A 27,099-nucleotide genomic window follows, 5' to 3' on the forward strand; every position below is an offset into this window, starting at 1 on the left:
CAGGGATATTTGCATATGCTTTTCCCCCCTCCCACTCCTTCCATATCTAGTAAACAAATTGAGTCAAAACAAACTCATACTAATAGCACCAACTTGGGCAAGACAACCTTGGTACACAACACTACTAGACCTTTCAGTAGTGCCTCATGTCAAACTGCCAAACAGACCAGATCTGTTAACTTAACACAAACAACAAATCAGACACCCAAATCCAGCATCACTGAATCTAGCAATTTTGTTCCTGAAGTCTTAGAATTCGGACATCTAGACCTTACACATGAATGTATGGAGGTCATAAAACAAGCTAGAAAACCTACAACAAGACATTGCTATGCAAATAAATGGAAACGATTTGTTTATTACTGCCATAGTAATCAAATTCAACCCTTACACACATCTGCTAAAGACATCGTAAGCTACTTACTGCTCTTACAAAAGTCAAAGCTAGCTTTTTCATCCATCAAAATACATCTCACCGCAATTTCAGCTTATCTGCAAATTACGCACTCAACATCACTTTTTAGGATCCCAGTCATAAAGGCATTTATGGAGGGTCTAAAAAGAATTATCCCACCAAGGATGCCACCAGTTCCTTCGTAGAACCTTAACATTGTCTTAACACAGCTCATGGGTCCACGGTTTGAACCCATTCACTCATGTGAGATACAATACTTAACATGGAAAGTAGCATTTCTAATTGCCATCACATCTCTAAGAAGAGTAAGTGAGATACAAGCATTTACCATACAAGAACCCTTTATTCAGATACACAAGCATAAAGTAGTTTTTCGAACAAATCCTAAGTTCTTACCAAAAGTCATATCACCGTTCCACTTGAATCAAACAGTAGAACTACCAGTGTTCTTTCCAGAACCAGATTCTGTAGCTGAAAGAGCACTACATACATTAGACATCAAAAGAGCTTTAATGTACTACATTGACAGAACAAAACAAATTCGAAAAACAAAACAATTGTTCGTTGCTTTCCAAAAACCTCATACAGGGAATCCAATATCCAAACAAGGCATTGCCAGATGGATAGTTAAATGCATTCAAACCTGTTATCTCAAAGCAAAAAGAGAACTGCCTATAACACCAAAGGCACACTCAACTAGAAAGAAAGGTGCTACCATGGCCTTTCTAGGAAACATTCCAATGACTGAAATATGTAAGGCAGCCACATGGTCTATGCCTCATACGTTTACCAAGCACTACTGCGTGGATGTGTTAACAGCACAACAAGCCACAGTAGGACAAGCAGTACTAAGAACTTTGTTTCAAACAACTTCAACTCCTACAGGCTGAACCACCGCTTCTGGGGAAATAACTGCTTACTAGTCTATGCAAAGCATGTGTATCTGCAGCTACACATGCCATCAAACGGAAAATGTCACTTACCCAGTGTACATCTGTTCGTGGCATGAGACGCTGCAGATTCACATGCGCCCACCCGCCTCCCCGGGAGCATGTAGCCGTTTGAAGTTGATCTTCAACACTTGTAAATTTGTAAATATATCGCTTTAAACCACATTATGTACATACATATTTACTCCATTGCATGGGCACTATTACTATAATACACAACTCCTACCTCACCCTCTGCGGGGAAAACAATCTAAGATGGAGTCGACGCCCATGCGCAATGGAGCCGAAAGGGGAGGAGTCCCTCGATCTCGTGACTCGAAAAGACTTCTTCGAAGAAAAACAACTTGTAACACTCCGAGCCCAACACTAGATGGCGGGATGTGCACTATATACACACACACCCCGTATCATTGACTATACACACACACCCACCCCCTATCATTGATGATATCACTGATGACAGCAACAATGCTTTTTTTTTTACACATTGCTCTATGAATAGGTGTAGCATTATATCTATGAAAGTAAGTGCCAAATAGCTCAGATTAATATGAACCATCATTATTACTAAAATACATACATCCCCCATAGGTAAAGCAAGCTTGTGTTATGTGCCCCATTGACCATCTACCATACACTTCATGGGTAGGCGAGTTCAAGTTGAATATGAACCACAGATAAGAGTAACCTATCCTGCATATGGTGTTCAACCTGTTTACAACTGTTCAGGGAAACCCAAGTTCCTCAGATACTGACACCCTGTTACACAACTAATGCCCTACTACGGACAGCCTTTATCAAACCCCTGACAGTCACTGAACCTACATTGAGAAAAGAAGTGTGTATAAGTAGAAAAGTGGGTACTGTTAAAACTAATAACTCTATGGAGTGAGTGTACTCTGTACCACACTGCTTGCAGACAGTGAAACTCCTATGAGAAATACACCACGAAGTAATAAAAGGTATCTACTAAGAACAATGTACTCTAAGCAAAGCTTATCCAGAGAGCGATTATTCAGTCAAAATTACCAAGGTCTGAAAGTGCTAAAGATCATACTACCTGCTGCCTTCATACTGTGGTGAAAACGTTACAGCCTATTTCTGAAGCAAAACAACCACGTGTACATAGGTTAGTACCTGGTGCATACAGCCTTCTGTGTTACATAGAAATTGTCATGCTGAGACAATGCTGTCCTATAACTCAAGGCTGCTTACAATACTTAGCATATAGTTTGTAGAAACTTTGCCCTGTTGGCAACTTTTTCTGCAGTACTAAAATCGTGTGTGGAACATAATGAACACAAGTCATCAACTGTCACCTGCACACCTGTTACTCTTCACTACAAAGATTCATAACGGGTTCAACACCTCCATACAGCTCTGGTGCATTAGGAGCACATGCGTTTTGTAAACACTTTCACCCATCAGCTGTACACAGGCTGTACAGCTTAGGTGAAAATGTAATACGTTGGATACCTGTGACTTGTAAACTGTAAAAACAAACTAACACACTCACTGGATAATGTCATCAGTGATGTTATCCGTGATGTCATTAATGATATTGGTAGTCATAAATGATGTCATAGAACATGTCATGAGCGGTGTCGCATATTAAGTCATGAGCAGTGCATGGCAGGGGCGCAAGTTATAGTTAGCACTGCTAATTACACCTGGTGAATTTCTGTGTTCTTTTTAGGTCAAAACGTTTGTTTTCTCCAACATATTTCGTAGACTATAACGTTAGTATAACTTTTTTTTTTTTCCAGAGAATTTCTGAGGTCCTTTTTTATTTCTTTAAATAAAACAGATCTTTTCATCACACCTAACTATAATGTTACTTGTACCTTTGGTTGTTTAGTGAGTTTCTAGTTTTTTTTGTTTATCTTAAAGAAATATTTTATTTCCATTTTGAAAGGCAACCCCCGGCACGCATGGACTTTGGAGTTGGCCACAGGACCTTATGCAAGACTTCTTAGGCCTTGGAGACCCCATCCCCTAGGGCATTTTTTTAATGAAAGGGGAAGGGACCACTCTCCTTCCTGATCCTTGTCACCCCCTGTGGACCCTATCTCCCAGGGCCACTACTTAAAATAAAAGGGAGGGGGCTGCACAGCTCTGGGGACCCCATCCCTTGGGGTAAGTTCTTTTAATGAAAGGGGTGGTGGGGGTTGCGTGACTCCCTCCCCCCCCCACTCCCTGAGCCTTGATAGCCCATGGGGCCCCCATGCCTCACTGCTGTTCATTTGAATTAGATGGGAAGGGAGACGTGATGGCCCCCTCCTGAGCCTTTGTTAAGCCTTGGGGGCCCCATCCCCCAGGGCTGTTTATTTGAATTGAAGAGGTGGGGGGCTGTGTGCTCCCCTCATTGATCCTTATTAGGCCCTGGGGACCCCATCCCAGGGGCCTTATTTGAATTACACAGGGGGCAGGGCATGTGGCCCCCCTCTCCCTGAGCCTTTTCTGGCCCTAGGGACACGCTCCCCTAGGGCCTGCACTGTCAAAGATGGGTGTCCACCCTGGGTACCCACCATATACTCGTTGGGGGTGCAGAGGTAGCCCCCAAAGCCCCCGCTGGCCCAGATCCACACATGCAACATAAGCCTGTAGTGCAGTGCTTCCACCCATAGGGAGCAGCTACCGCCAAGCAGGAGCAAACACAGTTTTCCCTGCCCACTGCTATGTCCCAGGGCTGGGCTCCTCAGGACTCACCATTTGAGCGGGCCCCAGGGGATGTGGTCCCTGTGGCTATTAATGGCTCAGGGAGGGGACTACTCAAACTAACAGAGGGCACCTGTAGCAGCAGGTTTTTGGCTGGCAATCCCAGGGCAAACTAACTACAAAAATACACACAAACTTGCCACACAAATACTGATCATTGGTGTAGACCATCCAAAAGTGATATACATATTAATAGTTCGAGCCACAAAATTATGAAAAAACAAGATTTATTAAATCAATTACTTTTGTATTGTTCATCTGCAATGATCTCATATATTGTCTATTCCAGCATAATCTGAACAATTTAGGATAATTTTAACTCAACAAACGGTTATTACGTTAGCTCCCATGTACTACTTTTAGGGTCGAGTCTGATGTAGCATGAGCTAGGCCCATGCGTGGCACTTGCAAGAAGATGTTGTATATAGAAAAGGGCTTGGAGCCTACCCTTTGCTTATCATTTGTTGGATTGTGTGGACCTCTTCTTTGCAGCCTCGTGATTGGTCAGGGCTTGCATGTCATAATTTCCGTTCCTGTCAGTGGAGCAGGGATCAAGCACTGATTGATTCAACGGAATCAGTGCAGTCCGCTCGTCCCAATGTGATTGAGGTACTATTTTGTTCTTTTGACTTCTAGTGCCCTACAAACAGAAGTCGCAAGGCTGGCAAAAATGTGCCCAGAAGGACAAACAAAATTGGAAAGTTGTATTTTCTGTAGTTAACTTTTTTATTTTGCCAAGTCTTCTTTTCTCACTTTGCACTCCTGTTTTGTTTTTGCTTGTGGGCGCTGTTCTATTATCTTGTTCTGAATATTGCAAAGAAACATTGTTTCTTCCTTATGTGCATTTTCAAAATTATGCTTTAATACATTATTGTGCAGTACGCACCAATCCACCCTACTCCAGTCCAAACCACTCACTCCAATCCACCATACTCTAATCCTCCCTACTAATTCCAATCCAATCTGCCCCATTCCAATCTAAAACAATCTGCCCCTTTCCAATCCATACAAATCTGCCCCCCTCCAATACAGCAATCCAAAACTGTCTGCCCCACTACAAAACAATTTGCCCACTCCAGTCTAAAACAATCTGCCCCACTCTAGTCTGTCCCATGCCAATCAAATCCACCCCTCTCCAATCCAGTCCACCTCACCCTGATGACTCTGCCCCACCCCAGTTCATCCCACTCTGATCTGCCCCACTCCAATCTAAAACAATCTGCCCACTCCAGCCTGTCCAACTCCAATCCAAAAAATCTGCCCTATTCCATTCCAAAATAATCTGCCCCACTTTAATCCAAAACAATCTGCCCCCTTCAACCCAAAGCAATTTTACCAACTCCAATCCAAAGCAATCTGCCCCACTCTCATCTAGAACAATCTGCCCCACTCCAATCCAAAAATATCTGCCCCACTCCAGTCCAACACAATCTGCCCACTCCAATCTAAAACCTTCTGCTCCACTGCATTCCAAAACATTCAGCCCTACTCCAATCCAAAATAATCTGCCCCACTCCAATCCAAAACAGTTTGCCCCATTATAATCCCAAATAATATGCCCCACTCCAATCCAAAACAGCCTACCCCAAACCAATCTACCCCACACCAAAACAATCTGCCTCACTCCAATCCAAAACAATCTACCCCACTCCAATCTGCTCCACTGCAAACTAAAACAATCCACCCACTCTAATCCTGAACAATCAGCCTAACTCCAGTCCAAAACATTCTGCCCTACTCCAATCCTAAACAACCTGCCCACTCCAATCTGCCCCACATCAATACAAAACAATCTGCCCCACTCCAATCAAAAACAATCTGCTCCTCTCCAATCCAAAACAATGTGCCCCACACCAGACCACCCTGCTCCATCCAGTCCACCTCACCCCAGTCCAGTCCACCGAACCTACACCATCCCAATTCACCCTACTCCAATCCACCACAGTCCACCTCACACCAATCCAGCCCAACCCAATCTACCCCACTCAGATCCAATATACCACACTCAATCCACCAGAGTCCAACCCGCTCCAGTCCAAACCACCTTACTCCTGTCCAACCTGTCCCCCTCCAAACCACCACATTCCAATCCAACCCACTCCACTCCAATCCAACCCATTCTAGCTCACCTCACTCCAGTCCACCCCACTCCAGACACCCTAGTTCAATCTGACCCAATTCACCCACCTCATCCTAGTCAATCTCACTCCAATCCCTACCCCACCCCACCTTAGACTAACCCAGTCCATTTGTCAGCTTAATCCACCCCACTCCAAGCCACTCCACACCAGCTTAATCCATCCCACTCCAATTCAGTCCACCTCACTGCACACCAATCCACACCAATCCACATCACTCCACATAAATTTAATCCACCCCACTCCAATCCAATCCATCTCACTCCTATCCACAAAACACACACCACTCCAAATCCAACCCACTCCAGTCCTATCACCCCTACTCCAGACCACCCCATCCAGTCCACCACATCCCATTTCAATCCACCCACTCCAATCCAGTCCACCCTATCCACTCCACCCCATTTCAATCCACCTCATCCCACTGTCCTCCAATCCACCACACTGTTCCAGTCCACCCCACTGTACTCCAGTCCCCCACTCCACCACACATCACTCTACTCCAATCCACCCCACTCTACTCCAATCCACCCCACTCTACCCCAATAAACTCCACACCACACCTGTTCAGTTCACCACACTCCAGTCTAACTCACTCCATTCCAATCAACCCCACCCCACCCCAGTTCATTTTATCCCACCTCACTCCAGTCCAATAGAGTCTACCTTAATCCACCCCACTCCTGTCCAATCCACCCTAATCCAAACCACCTGAGTCCAACCCACCCCAGCTAGCTCCAATCCAATCCAGTCCAACCCACACAAATCAAATCCATCCCATTCCAATGCACCCGACTCCAATCCAAACCACTCCAGTCCAATTCACCGCACTCCAGTGCAATCCACCACAATCCACCCTACTCAAATCCAATCCAATCCACCCCAACTCAATCCACCCAACTCCAGAAAATCCATTCCACTCCAGAAAATCAATTTCACTCCAGTCCATCCCACCCCCACCTCAATCCACCCCACTCCAATCCACTCAACTCCAATCCACCCCACCCAGTTCAGTCCACTGCAATCCATACTGCCCCACCCCAATCCATTGCACTGCATTCCAATCCTCCCCAGTCCACCCCACTCAATTCCAGTCTAATCCGCCTCACTTCAGTCCAATCCACTCCAGTACAGTCCAGTCCAATTCACCTCTCTAGTCCACCCCCTCCAATTCTACCTACGTAAGTGCAATCTAGACAAACCCAGTCCAACCCACTCCATTCCAATCCACCATACTTCAGTCCACCTCATTTCAAATCAGTTAACCCAACTCAATCCACTCCTCTTCACTCCAATGCACCCCACTTCTCTCCAGTCCACCCCACTTCACTCCAGTCCACCCCACTCCACTCCAGTGTACCCCACCCCAGTTCACCCACACCACACTAGTCTAATCCTCCCCACTTTAGTCAAATCCACCCCACTCTACTCCAGTTTAATCCACCCCACTCCAAACCTCCCCAACCCCCTCAGGTCCACCCATCACACACCAGTCCATCCACGCTACTCTACTCCAGTCCAATCCACATCACTCCAGTCCACTCGAATCCAGGGTGGCCTACCAACAGAATTTATGATAGATCTAATAGAGCTATTTAATGTAACAGGAGACTCAATAACCTCGGCACCAGGGGGGGTTTCTATCAAGAGAGTGCCAATATTCAGATTGAAATTATGTTTCACCGTAGCTTCAAAAACCTGAGGGATATCAGCCTGGTGCCACGCACTCTGAGCCCTTGGTCCTTAACTTCCAAACCAATAGGGCCCAAAATAGCAGGTAAGGGCCTATCAATAGGGAGGTCAAAGATCAAAATGAGAGAATTATGGTCGCTACAGTCCTGTGTTTGAAACCAACCTTGATGAACAAATTAGCTCCCTGATGCCATCACAAAGACATAGTAAATCGTTGTGCCAGACCCCCTGCCCACAAAGGTAGGGGTGTGTATCCCTGGTTCGGGGACCAGTTTGGCAGTAATAATCAACCCCAGGTTTAGCAAAGCATTAATTAACATCTTGCCCCTTTTATCCAAGGATACTTAGGGAATGACGAATCAATCCTCCCTATCAGATGGATTACCTAAGGTAGGCTAGGCACCAATCTTGGCATTGAAATTCCCAGCCACAGTAATACAAAATTCACTAGAGATAGTTTCCATTATAGTTTTCAATATATACAGGGTGGAAAAAAGTGCTGTAATTTGACATTCTGACTCCCATACCATGTTATAAAAATTTACAATATGAACATTATATTTGTTATGGAAAACCACCCAGACTATTTAGATGCCCTGGTGGTTACACCTGATATGATATGCCCTAAAGATCTTAGAAATGCGAACAAGGGTCTCAAGCCCATCGTTAGACCGGTGGCCAGGGACACAAACTGCAGGAACTGCAAACCTCTGAAACCCATCCCATTCAGCTTCTTCCTCCGACCAAGTGTCCTGCAACAGTATAAAGTCAAAGGCAGAAATATTCCCCACCCACATCTCATCCTGAAGCTCAGTGTCATACCCTGCAATATTCCAAGAAATAAGGGATAACAAAGTCAGGGAATCCTTATAAAAAATAAACTCTAGGGTAAGAAGTAGCAGGGACCTCTTTGTATATCTAAGGTCAGATACGTATTGTGCATGGCAACTAGCCGAACTCATGAGTCAATCATTTTCCTCCAGGCTAGACAGAACAGAAAATCTATTGTTGAGGCTAAGTGGATGCTGGGCGCTATGTAATCTAGGCTCCCCTCGTGAGCATTGCTGGCTGTCGATCAGAGTGAAATAACGCTCCCTCCGCCAATCGGAATGCTCTATTTTTAAATTGGATCTCCTGCGAGAGTCTATCATGTCTCTCATGGACCCAACCGTTCAGATATTCAATTATATTTGACCCGCAATTTCTCAAAAATTACTTTTTGAATTTACACCAATCACAGAAGGCACAATCTGCGAACCAGGATCTAGCTTTCTGCCAGGTTTAGTGTAATTCTGTTCAGCAGTTTTTGCAGGAGCCTGTCTTAATGAAGTCTATGGAAAATGCATGAGGATTTTGCTTTTTTTACAGCCCCCTACTTGATGTATAACCCTGAAACTTTCCATGCACAAACTAGTCAAAAAGTAGCACCATTTTGGAAAGTTCTGTGAAGGGTTGTGAAATTCTGCCTAAGCAACACAAAAAACGCTTTTCCTATGGAACAGCTGACCTAACTTTAACTACCCAGTGACAATCTATAGATATATAGATAGATATAGATGTGTATATATATGACAGAGAGATTTTTAGAGAGAGGATATCCTTTGAAGATCCTTAAAGATGCACACTTGAGGGTTTTGAATATGTCTCGAGAAAAATTGCTTTTCAAGCCTGACAATATTCATAATCAAGATCACAATAAGGTATCATCACCTAGACTATTCTTAGAGTTTAATTCTCAACATTCGCATTTAAATAATATCATACAGAAAAATTGGCATGTTTTGAGACATGATTCTGCCATCAAGGACAGTATAGGTCCACATCCATGTATCACATATCGCAAAACTCAATCTTTGGGTAACCATCTTACCAGAAGCCTATTTCAGAGTCCCAAAACTAATATGTCATGGTTGGCCAAAAAAAGCTTGGGCTTTTGGAAATGTGGACATTGCAAATCATGTTTGTATGCACAGAATACTCAGACATACACCACGTTCGAAGGAAAAATTTGTGACATAACTGAACGTATCACATGCGAAACTGAATACGTTGTATATGTCATTGAATGTGGGTGTTGCAAGAAATATGTGGGCAGTACCATTCATAAACTGAAAATCAGGTTCCTGCAACATCTCAGAGCCATTAAGAATCATGATCCATCCTATCCTTTAGCTAAACACTTTTGGGATGTACATGAAGGTAACTGTAGTTCCCTAGCATTTTATGGTGTTAAAACCATTGCGGTCCATCCCCGAGGAGGCAATAGAATTGCACATTTGAGACAAATGGAGTCCAAAACTATTTTACTTTTAGGTACAGAACACCCTTGGGGTCACAACTTGGACGCAGAGCTTCATGTACATCTGTAAGTTTTTAGATTTTCCCATACAGAGATATACACATTTTTTTACACATTTTTTTTACATTTTCTCACACATAGATTTTGTCCAATAGAAAACATGAAATGAAATTGATGACTTTTTTAGAATATTGTGTTTTGTTAGGATCCTTACTGATTGATTTTATTATTATTGTTATTACTATTAGTAGTAGCATTTGCCGGATTGATACTTAGTGTATTTTGGTAATAATTTTTTATTAATAATTTATTCACTTTTAGGGTGTTATACTCATCTATTTTATTCCTATACTGTTGCATAGGTCCTTGGGGAGGATAGCGGCGCACATATACATTCTCCTGTTGCTGAATTTGTAGGGTCTATTTACAATTTCCTAATCAATAACAATTTGACCTATGATATGGATCTATTAATTAATCTCTTCAGATTCCTTTTAAAATATATTAATTTATAGGACTATGACTTATTTAATGAATTATGATGATGAATATCCATTTATTTATTTATTTATTCCACGTTGAAATCGCTTTTACCTGTATCTTATTTTGCATTTTCAGAATTGACTGAATTTATTCTATTTATTTGTCATCATTTGTCATCTATTTATAGCCTTTATATGAAGTTGATGTATTGCAATCAATTGGCAGTACATATATTTATATATATTTATATATTTATATTATTAATTAATTGCATTTATATATCAGGCTTTTAAAATTAAAACTGAAATCAAAATCAAAATTAAAATTATTAGGTATAAGTGGGTAATATGTGGACATCAAGAGTAAAAGGAAAAAGGAAAAATGAAAATTGAGAAAGAGAAGAGAGAGAAAAAAACAGCATACATGGGATTTGTTTTGTATTTAAGAATTGTAGACTGTGATTACAATTAATTAATTTTTTAGTGTTCACAGGTGACCAGACTATATTTGTGATAATGTATTATAATATGAGAGAAATATATAATGTCACATTTTTAGTTCATAGTTTATTTCAAAACATGCACAGGATTAGGAGTTTCTTATTTTTAAGTTAAAATTGTGACGTTATAAAATGGCCGCTCCATTTGCACCTCTCTTGAGCTATGCAATGAACATCAAAGAAGGACTATATGGTTTAAATAGTTGAGTGTAAAATGTCTGCCAATGTCCTGTTGAAGGCTTCGGCCGAAACACGTAGACATTTGGTTGGGACAGCGTGTGTCTTTTGAATGGTGAGCACATTGTCGACCGTTTTTTTGTGCTTTTTGTACCAACTTTTGCTGGTGTGATTTACCTGCAATCTAATCTTTTTTCAATAAACAGCAGCCGATGAACCTATCGAGAATAAGTGGTTTTCTGAGTATTTTACCAGCTGGTATTGAATGATGTGCAGCCCTTGGTGTGCGATTTAAATACACCATTCTTCTGGATATTTTTGTTCCGCGTTATGTCTGGTTCGCGGTAGGGCTAGCACGCCGCTTGGAGTGTGCGCGTGATACAACGTTACCAGACTTGCTTTCAAAGGAGGATTTTTCACGCTGCACCGCGTCGCTTGGATACATTGTAGCTCCCCCGTAGAGATTGCTGTTGCCATCGTAGCAAATCTTTCCCCCTTGGAGGTAAGGAGGATTGGTCCCGGGGGTAGCCGAGATTCATTTATTGGATGTATTACGACGCTCGACTCGGATAGACTAGTATAGTCGTACATCCGAATCATTCATTTGAACTGTGTCATATTGCACAGATTTTTTCTGTGTAACCAGCGCTGCGAAATACGAACCACTGACATACATCGGCGTGCTTTGGGTTTCTTTGAACTTTTCACACACGCTGTCCCTATAGTAACGGTCCGGCATTTGAGTTTGGTTGAACTATTTATTTTTGTTTTGGATTCTAATTTTTGAATGAAGCGGTTGATTTTTCCTTCTTCTTCGTTTTTCTATCTGGAACTCTGTATTGGGACTGATTCTGAATAGACGACAGTTTTTTCACATATTTTCACACTGGTAACTTGGTACAATTTCTTGGACTCAATTTTTTGGACTCATTTTTCAGTTTTTGAATTGTTTTATGCATCATGGCGAATCGGAAAGCCCTGTGGGAACAAGCTGCCACTACTCTATTTGATAATGTTTCTGGAACCTCAATGCCTTCGGACTTATCTACACGTACAGCAACCACCATTATTTCTGAACTAGAAAAGGCAAGAATTTTAGAATTAAAAAAATGGTGGGAAATGACCTCATTGACCAAATATATACAAAATGGTCGTGTGCCACGAGGTCTCAGAATTCTAATATTGCCTACCCTGGGTGATATAGATCCCGATCTTCTAGAACAATGGAGAGCGCATACATCTGAATGCTCAGTTAAATTGATGGACACTTTGATTATTCAATCAAAACGTCGTATGGAAGAACAAACCCATAAAATTGAACTTCTTACTAAAGAACTAGAAAAAATGGGGACCTCCTCAGAAATACAACAATTGTTAATGAAGATGGAAGAACGTATAACCAAAAAAGAGGATGAAATCAAGCTCCGCAAGGCCTCTAAATTCAATAGAGACAAGAAAGATTATGAAATAGGTAGAATTTATACATTTGCTCGTAAATACAATACACTCAGAGCACAAGACAAAGTTATGATGATGGACAGTCCCAATATAACAACCAATACAGCAGAAGACAGCTCGGATTTGAGCTCATCAGCTGACGAAGCTTCTGCCAATAAATTGGATTTTCACGGGGAAATGAGACTACTACGATCAATCACGCCACAATCAAACAGAAGTCGAGGACGAAGTCGAGGAGGTTCAAGACGCGGAGGGGGAAGAGGCAGAAATCACAAATATCAAGACTAGAGAGGACCTTTCGATCTGACAATTCCAATATCATTGTAAATATCTCTAAAGTACAGCTCACCTCTAATCAGGAGCGAATTCTAAATTTAGGATTACGTTTTTGTCCTGACAATCATTGGGATTATGTTGACACCAGAATAGAATTGTATAAATATACACGTAAGTTGCGGCTGTTGAAATATTTTTCCAAGACAACACAGACCACTACATCTTGTTCCAACATTAATGTAGACACTTTATCTGGTTTTCATGTCAATGAAGCTCCTGATTTAGTAGAAATTGGCAGGTTGGGTTGTTTGGATGATGTCAGCAATGATACAGGTGAAGAGAATAACATTTTGATTGACATGGGATTTGTTACTAACAAGACCGTGGCCAGCAGGCTTAAGCCCTCCAGCAGATTTAATCCCCAATTACCGACTGGTAATATGATTGATTTGTTCTATGAATTGGTAGTTGATGACGTTGATCGGTTTCGGAATGATTGGAAAAGGGTTAAAATGAAAAAAGCCCAAAGAGTGAATTTCTCAGCCACAGATTGGAAAGATCTAAATGAGCTTAAATCCAATAACACCATTATCATCAAACCCTCCGATAAAGGAGGGAATATTGTTATTATGGATATTAATAGCTATATGAAGGAAGCTAATCATCAACTTTCCAATAAACAACATTATCAAAAACTAACCACTAATCCCACTAATGAATATCAAACCATCTACTGGGAGATGCTTGATAGCTGGCACACTAAAGGGCTAATTGACCAAAATGAATATTTTTATCTCAAAGTTTTGTTTCCTAGAATCCCTTGTATTTACTTTCTACCAAAGATCCATAAAAATACAAAACATCCTCCTGGTCGACCTATTGTGAGTATGAACTCATCCCTATTAGAAAATACCTCCCGCTTCTTGGACCTTTTCCTATGTCCTTTTGTCACCGAATTGCCGTCTTATCTCCGAGACACCAATGACTTTCTTGCTAAGATTCATAATGTTCCATGGCAACCCAACTATCTATTGGTAACCATGGATGTGACTGCATTATACACTTCCATTAAGCATGAATTTGGCATTCAAGCATGTTGTCACTTCTTGGGCACTCGTAAAATTGAATTTCTTCAACATACTAACATGCTAATTAGCATGTTAAGATTTTGCCTCACCCACAACGCCTTTCTATTTGACAATCAACATTACTTGCAGAAACAAGGGACTGCAATGGGAGCTTCATTTGCTCCCACGTATGCCAACCTTTACATGGGCTGGTGGGAAAAGGAGATAGCTTGGTCTGACTCTAATGGCAAATACATGGAACAAGTGATACTATGGGTCAGATATATTGATGATCTCTTTCTTATCTGGGATGGTGACGAGATTTCTCTCAAACAATATGTTGATATCTTGAACAACAATGAGCTGAACATTCACTTAGACTTGAAATATAGTGCACAAACTATAGAATTTCTTGATGTCCAGATCTCTATTGAAAAAGATGTCTTACAGACAACCATTTTTCGTAAACCAACAGCCTGTAATTCAATCTTGCATGGCAATAGTGGTCATCCAAAAGCTTTGAAATGGAGTATTCCATATAGTCAATTTCTACGGGCCCGTAGAATCTGTTCTAATGATGAGTGCTTCAAGATTGAAATCATGACGATGACAGAGAGATTTTTAGAGAGAGGATATCCTTTGAAGATCCTTAAAGATGCACACTTGAGGGTTTTGAATATGTCTCGAGAAAAATTGCTTTTCAAGCCTGACAATATTCATAATCAAGATCACAATAAGGTATCATCACCTAGACTATTCTTAGAGTTTAATTCTCAACATTCGCATTTAAATAATATCATACAGAAAAATTGGCATGTTTTGAGACATGATTCTGCCATCAAGGACAGTATAGGTCCACATCCATGTATCACATATCGCAAAACTCAATCTTTGGGTAACCATCTTACCAGAAGCCTATTTCAGAGTCCCAAAACTAATATGTCATGGTTGGCCAAAAAAAGCTTGGGCTTTTGGAAATGTGGACATTGCAAATCATGTTTGTATGCACAGAATACTCAGACATACACCACGTTCGAAGGAAAAATTTGTGACATAACTGAACGTATCACATGCGAAACTGAATACGTTGTATATGTCATTGAATGTGGGTGTCGCAAGAAATATGTGGGCAGTACCATTCATAAACTGAAAATCAGGTTCCTGCAACATCTCAGAGCCATTAAGAATCATGATCCATCCTATCCTTTAGCTAAACACTTTTGGGATGTACATGAAGGTAACTGTAGTTCCCTAGCATTTTATGGTGTTAAAACCATTGCGGTCCATCCCCGAGGAGGCAATAGAATTGCACATTTGAGACAAATGGAGTCCAAAACTATTTTACTTTTAGGTACAGAACACCCTTGGGGTCACAACTTGGACGCAGAGCTTCATGTACATCTGTAAGTTTTTAGATTTTCCCATACAGAGATATACACATTTTTTTACACATTTTTTTTACATTTTCTCACACATAGATTTTGTCCAATAGAAAACATGAAATGAAATTGATGACTTTTTTAGAATATTGTGTTTTGTTAGGATCCTTACTGATTGATTTTATTATTATTGTTATTACTATTAGTAGTAGCATTTGCCGGATTGATACTTAGTGTATTTTGGTAATAATTTTTTATTAATAATTTATTCACTTTTAGGGTGTTATACTCATCTATTTTATTCCTATACTGTTGCATAGGTCCTTGGGGAGGATAGCGGCGCACATATACATTCTCCTGTTGCTGAATTTGTAGGGTCTATTTACAATTTCCTAATCAATAACAATTTGACCTATGATATGGATCTATTAATTAATCTCTTCAGATTCCTTTTAAAATATATTAATTTATAGGACTATGACTTATTTAATGAATTATGATGATGAATATCCATTTATTTATTTATTCCACGTTGAAATCGCTTTTACCTGTATCTTATTTTGCATTTTCAGAATTGACTGAATGTATTCTATTTATTTGTCATCATTTGTCATCTATTTATAGCCTTTATATGAAGTTGATGTATTGCAATCAATTGGCAGTACATATATTTATATATATTTATATATTTATATTATTAATTAATTGCATTTATATATCAGGCTTTTAAAATTAAAACTGAAATCAAAATCAAAATTAAAATTATTAGGTATAAGTGGGTAATATGTGGACATCAAGAGTAAAAGGAAAAAGGAAAAATGAAAATTGAGAAAGAGAAGAGAGAGAAAAAAACAGCATACATGGGATTTGTTTTGTATTTAAGAATTGTAGACTGTGATTACAATTAATTAATTTTTTAGTGTTCACAGGTGACCAGACTATATTTGTGATAATGTATTATAATATGAGAGAAATATATAATGTCACATTTTTAGTTCATAGTTTATTTCAAAACATGCACAGGATTAGGAGTTTCTTATTTTTAAGTTAAAATTGTGACGTTATAAAATGGCCGCTCCATTTGCACCTCTCTTGAGCTATGCAATGAACATCAAAGAAGGACTATATGGTTTAAATAGTTGAGTGTAAAATGTCTGCCAATGTCCTGTTGAAGGCTTCGGCCGAAACACGTAGACATTTGGTTGGGACAGCGTGTGTCTTTTGAATGGTGAGCACATTGTCGACCGTTTTTTTGTGCTTTTTGTACCAACTTTTGCTGGTGTGATTTACCTGCAATCTAATCTTTTTTCAATAAACAGCAGCCGATGAACCTATCGAGAATAAGTGGTTTTCTGAGTATTTTACCAGCTGGTATTGAATGATGTGCAGCCCTTGGTGTGCGATTTAAATACACCATTCTTCTGGATATATATATATATATATATATATATATGTATGTATTTATCATAGTTTCTATTGAAAAGTTGTTTTTTTGTTTCGCGAGTTACTTTAGCAGCTTTCAAATGTACACAAAGCTTTCCAGGAGGAAAAAAGTGAATCCAATTTGGATTCAGCATAGCAAGTTTTATGCAGATCTATCAACGGGGAATCGATGGAGTAATTCAAGAAGTAAAGTCTATTTAGAACTGAAGAGTTTCTCATTTTCAAACTGACAATGTCCTCAAGGTAAAAACATTTCAGTTTTTGACTTACTCACTTGTTCGCATACATAGCTCAAGTTGATTGTCTGAACAGCGTTTTATGATCCTTGGGTTCGGTGCTGCACAAGAAAGTGCCTCTTATTCTCTCTTATGAAGGATGTCTCCCTCTCTGATGGCCGGGGTGCTAAGATCCGCAGCTTTAAGCCTCCTGTGATGAGGTTTACAACTTACTTCAGGGTGCCATAACCTTTGTGCACTTGGGTGTATCTGAAGTAAATATATCAGTTATGTATACGACCATGACCTTGTCCACAAAAAGAAAAGCATTCATCTGCAGGTCTTGCTTTGGAGAAGAGTGGTTGCCTGCTTCTTGTGCTGTAATGTGTGTCTACCTTGACTAGTAATGGGCAGCTACTGGGAAGGGATTCGATTTGTTTTCAAAACAAGGGTGATGGGAGAGATTGTTATGAATTAGGGATTCTGCTTGTGCTTTGCCCGTTTGAGCACACAGCACTTACATTAATGTGTAAATAGTGACATTGGCGCTCCAATAAATGCCTGCTGCTCACTGTGAAAGAAACTTACAGGAGTTTTCTGCCAAAAGACTTTACATTTTTCTACAAGGAAAGGACATTCATTCTGACTGACTGATCTTTCTTGTTTTCCCCAAATTGTTACAATTTGATACATATGACATGTTGTTTCCTACTGTCATTCTTTGCTGAAGCATTTAAAATGGTTCTTGGTGTGAAAGGCACTATTGTATTTTTTATATTGCCCACTGAGGGAACTCTCACCAGCTTGAGGGGTAGTCTCTAAAACACCCTCCCCTTTGCTGGGAGCTATGCTAATGCAGTCATATCCAAGATATATGGCTTTCTCCCTGACTGAAGTGTTCTGCTGGTGTGGCCCCTAATGCTTCCACTTGCTCCCTGTGCCCAAAACGTAGTGAGCGTTGTGTGTTGGACATCTGCTTAATAGCTGATGTTCAGTTTAAGTCATGCCGAAGAATATGATTAGCTGCACCCTTAGGGGTGATCTAGATTCTATTCTCTTGTGTTCTTGTGCGTACCATTCTGTCTTATTTAGTCCTAGTTAAGCCCCCCTTTTAATAAAAATCAACTCCCTCTCCGTTCAGCTTCAAACAGGGCACTCAGTGGGCAGCTGATACCATATTAGGCAACAGGATTTCTGAGCATGTTTACTTGTACTAAACAACCTAAACGCAAGGAGTAACAGTCATTGCCATTGTGATTTGTCAGCAGATATGTCCAGAGAATCATCTTGGATAAAGCAAGAAGTGCCCGACTCAATGCCACAAACTACAGCGCCGACTTGGATAAAGCAGGAAGTGCTTGATCTTCCGCAGCAAACTGCAGGGCCAACTTGGATAAAGCAGGAGGTCTTAGAAACTGCCCAACAAGTATCCACCATGAGCGTGACAAGCTCCGCCTCTATATCACATGCAAGGTGAGCAAGAAAATTATTTGTTTCCAAGGGGTCACTGAGACACCACTGTGTGTGTTGTTCTGAAGCGTTGGGTGCAAGACATTTTTCATTTGTTCTCTTTACATTTTAACATTTTACAGTTTAAGAAGCAGCGAGCAGGGTTGAAGATACCAAAAAAAACAATTGTAAATTGCATTTGTTAGCTCATAGAAGAGCTTGTTGTTTAATATCTCCATGAAAAAGAAAGCTTAGTCTAACCCAATTTTTGCTCTTTGAGACATTCTTGTAGGTGCAGCGATTATGTGACTTTGTCAGGTAACAGTTCCCCAATTTTGTAGCATAAAGCACTTTTACTCCGTTACTGGCCAATAGTAATGTTACCACATAATTTATTGACGGCCAGACCAACAATGAAAGGCAATATAGGAAAACCAGTAAAGCTCAGTAGTTCAGCTCCCAGCACCAGAGATCCCCACAACATTGAATTAATGCATTGTACATTTCAATACCTGTTGTAAACCACTTTTTAGATCTTTTGAAACGTATTAGCCCTGCCATCTCACACAATGTGTACTCTTTTCACGCTGTCACACGTTGAGGAGCTGATACCATTCAGTGACAGGAAAACTGAGCTGTAAACCACTGCAAAGAGTGAATTTTCAAATAGTCTTCGAGGCACTGAGCAGCTAATGCCCCTTAAGTGGTGTGAAAACACCCCAAGGCATCAGCACCATCCTCGTCAAGATTTTAGTTTTATTATTTTAAGGAAGGGTTTTTTAGGGTTTGGAGGCAGCAAAAATTTCCCTTAGGTACTTCTCCCCTTCCTTTCACAGTAGACCTTTTTCTAGCTGGTAGTACGCATAGTAATTTTGAGAAAAAAAACTAACCTATGGATGTTTGTATTCTATTCAGTGCCGAAGGAACATGCTATGACGCAGAAGTGGCCTTAGCAACAGGGCTGTTGATGAACTCCAACAGTCACCTCTCCAGCAGTGAAGCATCGCACTACTCTGGGTCGCGAGGAGAAACCCCGTGCTCATTCAATGACGATTATGACGACGAGGACGATGATGACGATTTCTCCTCTCCAGAATAACCACTGTTGAAAATGGACAGGAATATGCTGCTTGTGTGTGTGTTCCCAGTATGCCCTGTTGCGATGGCGGGTTCACTGTTCGTACTGTGCCACACCATAGAATATACACACGCACACTAATAAAATGCCATACAAATGTATGAGGGTCACTTGAATGCAGTAGTAGAGCACACAATTTAACTGTTTGTGCAGAGCAAAGAAAACGCAAAAGGAACATAGTACGTGCTCTAAGTAACGAGCAGTTGCATATTAAGTACCCATGTTTATTTTCCAATACAGAAGGACCTGCTTACTGTAGTGTTTTTTTATTTTGAAATGGGTTGTGCTATTACCCAAGACTGCAGATGAATCCATACTCCGCAGAGATGAGTACTGCTGGCAGACCTACATGACGAAGGAAAACTTGACTGATTGTACATAAAACATAGAGAACATGTCAACTCACATTTTCAGTTTCATACCCGAAATACTTTACACGGTAGATCTCAAATTAGATACTCCTATTTAGACAGGTCTGGTTTAATATTGGTGAACTTTTCTCTTGAGACTCTCACTGGATAATTTGTGGATTAGAATGAGAAAACACCTCTTTAGAGTTGTCATCTGAATCTGATGCCCAATAATAATGTTAAAGTACCTAAAAATTGGGACAGGATTATTTGTGGTGAAAGGATAGGGTTCCCAAGAGTGCATTTTTATAACGGTGTTTCCTCATTGTTAAGATGATAGTGATTCTCTGTAACGGAAATGCCATAATCAATAAGGCCTCAAATATTATACACCCCAAAAACAAGATGTTGGCTGGCAAAATAAGTAATTAGAACTCTTGACTACTGTAATTAATTTAAGAGAAAGACGGATGCATGCCCTGGTACCTTGAGAATCCATGTCTTAGGCAGCAGCATTGTAAACACAGGAGCGTTACTATAGCATTTGTCCCGTGGTCAATAATAAAACCCCTTGTAGGGCTGCCATTCTTAAGTGTCCTTTCTAATTCAAGCTTTAATCCGTATTAAAAAGCCATGTAGGTTCAGAAATGAGGAGTGTTTTACCTCTGCTGCTCAACCGATTTTAGATCTGACCAGTCTGTGTGTAGTGTAAAAAATAAATTCTATCAGTTGTCCTCAAAGTAGACTTTCTTATTTAGTTGAATATTTCCTTCATCTCTTGGGTTCAATCTTCGTTGTTGCCTCTTGCTTGTTACTAAAGATACTCCTTCTGTGTTAATTGTTGTGAGACAGAAGGCATGTCCACTGCCCCTCCCAGAAGAGAATGTCTATTATAAAGATCCCAGTTTACAAGGTCGTTTTGTGTTTTCTGCAAGTGTTGATGATTTATGCAGGCCAAACAGCTATTATTTACCCCATACATTAAATTTCATATCTTTGACTTTAAAGTGATATTGGGAATAGTTGAGGATGATTTAGGTGAAAGGGTATCTTTCTCAAACTGGTGTACACGTTAGTGTGAATTGTTGCTCCAAGTAGTTTTGCACAAGAATAATTAGCTGACAGTGCTGCTGTACTTTAGGATGATCACATTTTGCCTTATTCAAAGTTGCCTTGCAGGCCTTGGGTATTCTTGAAAATTCGACAAAAAAACTTAATTCAAAATCTTTCATGAAGGAATGGTTTAATCTCCTGTATATCTCTTGCAATCAACTGTTCTTGCCAGTATCCTCTATTCTGCCTTGTCCTCTCTTTCTGTTTTTTTAACCAAATACAAGCATATAGTGTCCGTGTCCATGCTATATAATCTGCATTTTGTAAGAAGAAGGACCAAGCTAGTTTTAGTCTTCATTGTAAACATCAGTCATTTCCAACAACGCCCTCTGCATCGTTATGTGGCAAGCCCTTTGTTTCTTCTTTATGTGACACAACTAGAAGTTCAAAACTGTTAATGAACTGGAGAGAGGTACTGTAGAAACGTCTGTGTCTGAGGGATGGCCTAAGTTGCAGTGAAAGAACTTCTGTCAGCAGAGTCCTTGGGCATTACATTTCCTTCCCTTTTTAGGGTGGACAATGTGATGTTTTTTTTTTTTCTGTACTTCACTGCCAGATAAATTGTGGCAGTAAGGGCAGTAAAATACAAATAATGGCCCACTACACCCAGGGAAAAATCCCTGCTGGTGAGGGTGTCATTAGTTATTTGTTTTTCAGTAACAAACTCCCACTTTGGGAACTTGTTTTTGAAAAACCGACACTTTATTAAAGTTTGGTGAATGGCCATCAAGACAGATGACATCTGTCTACCAACTTTACAGGAGGCTCCATGACGGTAGTTACTATCAAAGTACAGAGATGATCGTGGGCCAGCAGTGATCTCTAAATTTGGCAGGCGATAGTCCCAACAGAGTGGCAGAGGTAATGTCCTCCAACCCCCTGATGGAGTTCTGTCTGCCACATTTTAAATCCAGTTCTAAGTATACCCATACGATATACATGCATATTCACTAAGATAAATATGATATGTTCACGATATCTTTGCTGAAGAGCACCTCCTTAAATAAAAGTAATTCAAAATGTTTGAAGACTTCACAAATTGGAAAATTCATAACCTTTTTTGATTTTGCTGAAAGTGCATAAGAGTACGGGATTATGACTAAGCAGTAGATAAATAAAGTTATTAAATTAGCATCCTTCATTATTTCTAAGGTTTCAGATAGAACATGGGCTTTTAATGAAAGGCCCTTTCTAAAACAGTAGAGATGGTTGGTTTTCATTCGTTTTCCTGAAAGTAACACCTAAAAATGATTGGACCAGACCACTTCATGTTTTATGTAAAAAGCTGTAGCTTCTTGTCTGGAACATAAAAATGAGTTGTTCAGTAAACAGCGTCATTGACTGTCTGCCTTATTCTGTCTGAGCAAACAGGAGAACAAAATCTCACTAGTGGAAGTAACAAAAGTCAGCAATTGTAAAACAGATCAAGCTTGAGAAACATGAGAATCAGAGCAATAATCTTCTTTTTCAATAGTGATATATTAGTTTTAAAGATCAGGCATTGTAATTTGATTTTAAGATCTTTGTTTTGGTGTGTAATTTATGTTGTCAAATTAACAAAAAGTAGCTAAGTATTCCACTGGAGTGCTGTGAACAAATTAGCAAAAAATAATGTCTTCAGGAGGGCTTATGTGTAGAAGTGGTCAAGACAATGGGCCTCATTACAAGTTTGGCGGCGAGGATTAGAAGTGCCATAGGATATAATGAAACTTGTAATATGGCGGATGGGATATCGTCACGTTTGTGATTGTGTAATCCCCTCTGCAAAACTTGTAATGAGGCCCTTGGTCTTCTTACCCCTAACACAGAATCCAAACAAATTGGATCAAACAATATGGAAACATGAAGATACAATCTTAAGGTAAAGATAACAAAATGAAAGAGAAGATTCATTGGAGAAAGTATGTTTTTGTATATTAATCCTGTTCAAAAGAAACTATATATAGAAGTATATATTATTTTATATGCTGTAAACCATGGGGGGTGTTACTGTATGATTTGTACTAAAATGTGTGTGTTAACCATGGAGTCAACAAGTAGTAATTGCCAGAGCAATGCAACACACAATATTTGTTTCAGGTGAATACATTGCTGATAAAGACACTGACAAACATATGGTACAAAGAAAAGGCAGGTTAGGTTATGTTCTGGGATAAGTGTCTGTGGCTCTCATCGAACAAATGGTTCAAATGTCCAAAACATGATGCCGGGGTTAAATAAACATAAGCTGTACTTCACAGTATTGGAATCTTAAATCACACATGAAGAGAACTGATAGTGTGTGCCAGCTTAAACTCTTTTTTAATGGATAGGTAGATGTTTCTAATTGGAAAGGATTGACTAGCATGCAAATCACAAATATCTCAAATCCTCAACACTTACACCTTACCAGAGACTTTGTTTGTAAAAACAAAAATCATATTGCCTCCCACTGATTGATTTGATCGCTTTTCGAATTAGATATTTTTCATTTGGTTAAAAAAATCTGGCCTCCTCGTACTACCAGTACAAGTAGACATGTTTCCCTAAGAAACCATTCTATGGCCATGAGAAAATCCCTTTCAAGTTAATGATTTTACAAAAGTGTAAATTGCTATCGTTATGACCAAGGTCTGAACAAATGAAAAATCCTCACTGTTCTCTTCAGTGCTATTGAATTCAGCATCACTTTTTGTCAACCTCATCACCACATTTGTGGTATATGGTCTGATATGTTTGAGGAATTCGCTCTTAATTGGAGCTTAAAAACTAACTTAGGAAGTACAGTATAGTTTTTTTCATAATAAATCTGGCATATGCAATAGCAGGGTGAATTAGAACTGGTGTGTTTTTTAAGAATTAGTTTTGTTCTTAGACCTCCTAGAAGGATTTTTGGGCATCCTTGAAAGAAATGGTAGAACAAAAAGTAATGTCATTGGAAGCAGGGAGCATGGGAAAACCTTACACCATAGTGCCTAATAGTCTAAAAGTTGAAGTGTAGCTGCTTGAATTTCTCCAGCAAGAAAAAAAGCAGGCCATTTAGTTTGGGGTTTAATAGATGAAAGAGCATGATGGCCTTATCATGTAATGACCCAAATATTTGATGTTTATGCAGTATTTTAACAGACACATTTTAATATGTAGGCCAATTAATACAGTAACATTCTAAAAAGGAATAATGCATCATGATTATTGACTTGAGTACGATTTCTGATTTCCTAGTGAATCATGCCCATCTTTGTTAAAGGCTAACAAAAAATAATTGCTTTCAAGGACAAGCAGGTAGATAACCACATCAACAAGCAGTATTTACAATAATTGGACTTTCAGATGATTTAGGAATTTGTACACTAATATCTGAGAAGTTCCTCATATTTATGCACATTCTCAGGCTTCTTCTCCCCAGTAGCCTGACACAATATATGATAACGGAAAGCTGTGAAATTTCAGTACTGGCTATTAGTTGAAATGTTTCAATGTCATGTGCTCATCCTGGACAGGTATCAAGAGTCAGTCAGTCAGATCCTTATTGAAAGGATAGACCAAGTGCTATGAGCACCAAAAAGCACAGCCATTTCTAAAATATATAACTGGCTTGAAAAAACTGAATTAATATTTTTAAAAAAACATTTTCCAGTGGCAGTTCCCTTTTACATGCATCGTCTTTAACCTAGGATTGATTACTGTTCCATGTATCCAACTGTATTCCTCCAAGTTTTTATTTTTGTGCAAATTAGATGGCCGTGTGTTTGTTACAACTGAATAACAGATCACTATGCAGATAGTTTGTCTTGCCTATGTGTGGTACAAGGCTTGCTTTAGCAGTACCGGATCAAAGGGGGTTTAGGTCTGTTTCCTTTGTATGTGTATTTGTCAACATGTTTTGCCACTATTAATGCGATTAAATCCTGCCTCCAGATACCCTTTTGACCCACGGGCATCTTCCGGCCTTTCGTTTCTCTTATAAAGGACACTGAATAGTCATTCTTGTCATTTTCGCCTGAGCAGCAGCCACGAAATCAGCATCAACTTTACAATTACCTGGCAACCTGGTAATGATCTGTCAACTTGCCCAAGGAAAGAAGAGTTCTCAGTTTAAAGTTCAGCGTCGGGCTCCTCAAAAACATATTCCGGGTTTAAACTGAACATGCTTCATTTCTTTATAACATGTTGCGTGTTTCAGATGAAAAGAGGCACCTGGATCCAAACTAATTATCCATAATCTCCAGAACTCTGCAATTTTCATATATGATGTGACTGATTTATTTTGTAGTGCCACAGACTTTGTAAATAAACACCTAGCTCATTTTTTATGGAAGTTTTATATAAACTTATTTCTGCATACAAGATCTACAAGTGCATTTTCTGAACATGCTGCCAACGTATATTGGACCTGTACTCTCTAATTACGCTCAGAAGTCTGTATCTGCATTAAAGTGGAAAATACTCATAGATTAAAGGCAGACTGTCTTTAGTTAACCTATGTAAGGTGGGTAAGTGGATTTGTAATGCAAACGGACAGAATAAAGGCAAGCAAACACAGAATGTATTTTGTCTTTTGTATTGGCATGAATACAAACTATTGAAAAAACATTGCTGTAGTTTATCCAGCAGACATTCTGGCCTTGCTTTGGACTTGTAGGTCTAAGACACTCGTATATTCGAACCTTGTTCTGAATAGTCTATCACAGAGCAAGGTCTAGTTTTGATTGTGAGGCTGTCGACACTGACTTTCCATTGACTGGCATGTAGTGTGTTAATTGAAGGTAGGTGCTGTTGAATAGTCATATCCATCTACTGGATTATCTACACTGTGTTGTGTGAGAATCGAAAGTCATGTTTATTGTGTTCTATTGTTGAGTGTATGGAGTATCTCAGGGGATGTATGTTGTTGTGAGCAAACCACTACCACAAACATGGCATATATGTCTGCGTATGAACTTGCATTGGAAACATGCATGCTTTACAGTTACTGATATATTTAGCACTTAGCAGTCATTTTTAAAAATAAAACATTGTGGCGGTCATTACGTGTCTGGCGGTGTCCTGACCGCCAGACTTGCAGTGGTGTTCGGACTGCTGCCATTTTGGCAGTCCAAACGCTACATTATGACCACAGCGGTCGTGCCTCGGTCAGACCACCAGCACCACCAGGATTAGTTGTCTCAGTGGTCGTGGTGGTCCTAATTCACCAATACATTGCTGCAAGCAGCACTCCCTGGGGATTACAACTTTGTTCTCCACCAGCAATTTCATATGGTGGTAAAAGGCAGGCGGAGAACGGATGCAGGGGGCCCCTGCACTTCTCATGCACTTTGCATGGACAGTGCAGGGGGCCCCCCTGGCCAGCACCATTGCAATATTCACTGTCTGCAAAGTGCTGGTGCACCCTGTATCCTACAGCGTTGTTGCTGGCTCAAGTACGAGCCAGAGACAATGCTGTAGTGTCTTTCCAGCTAGACCGGCGGCCTGCCGCCGACCTAGCAGGAAACTCGAAATGGGCTCAGCGGAGAGGTAGCCACTGCTAGCGGGCCTGGTCCTTAGTAAGTAATCTTACAATGGGACGCGTATAGGTCGATGAACCTTTTGAATCGCATGGAGTATCCTAGTCATGCAGTGATTACTAATCCAATAAGCAACATTAATAAATCAATATAAACATTTGAATGACCAAAAATTGAAACCTTAATTAACAAACATAACCATCACTCACTGTTGAAGGTTAATAGTTTTTGTTCCCTATTGATTACAATTCTAGTCAATTATGTTATTCGCCTTTTTATTAATCAAAGTTATATTAATAATCCTGAAAACATTATTCACCAGAAGAAACACAAGTAATCAAAGCAAATCATAGGTCA

General features: G+C 39.9%; 1 protein-coding gene across 6 annotated transcripts in view; it reads left to right on the plus strand.

The window, feature by feature from the left end:
• TFDP2 (transcription factor Dp-2) overlaps positions 1–25,783 on the plus strand; it is a 455,267-nt gene extending 429,484 nt beyond the window's left edge. For 4 of the 6 annotated variants that reach the window (XM_069213927.1, XM_069213930.1, XM_069213931.1 and 1 more), the window contains 2 exons: positions 18,475–18,682; positions 19,574–25,783. In XM_069213927.1, coding sequence (XP_069070028.1) covers positions 18,475–18,682; positions 19,574–19,757 — 392 coding nt within the window. In that variant the 3' untranslated portion in view covers positions 19,758–25,783. The remainder of the gene's footprint in view (positions 1–18,474; positions 18,683–19,573) is intronic. The other 2 variants (XM_069213929.1, XM_069213932.1) reach the window with 1 other exon arrangement.
• Positions 25,784–27,099: the final 1,316 nt, after the last annotated feature.

The sequence above is a fragment of the Pleurodeles waltl genome, chromosome 11 (assembly GCF_031143425.1).
Source record: "Pleurodeles waltl isolate 20211129_DDA chromosome 11, aPleWal1.hap1.20221129, whole genome shotgun sequence".
Lineage (NCBI taxonomy): Eukaryota > Metazoa > Chordata > Amphibia > Caudata > Salamandridae > Pleurodeles > Pleurodeles waltl.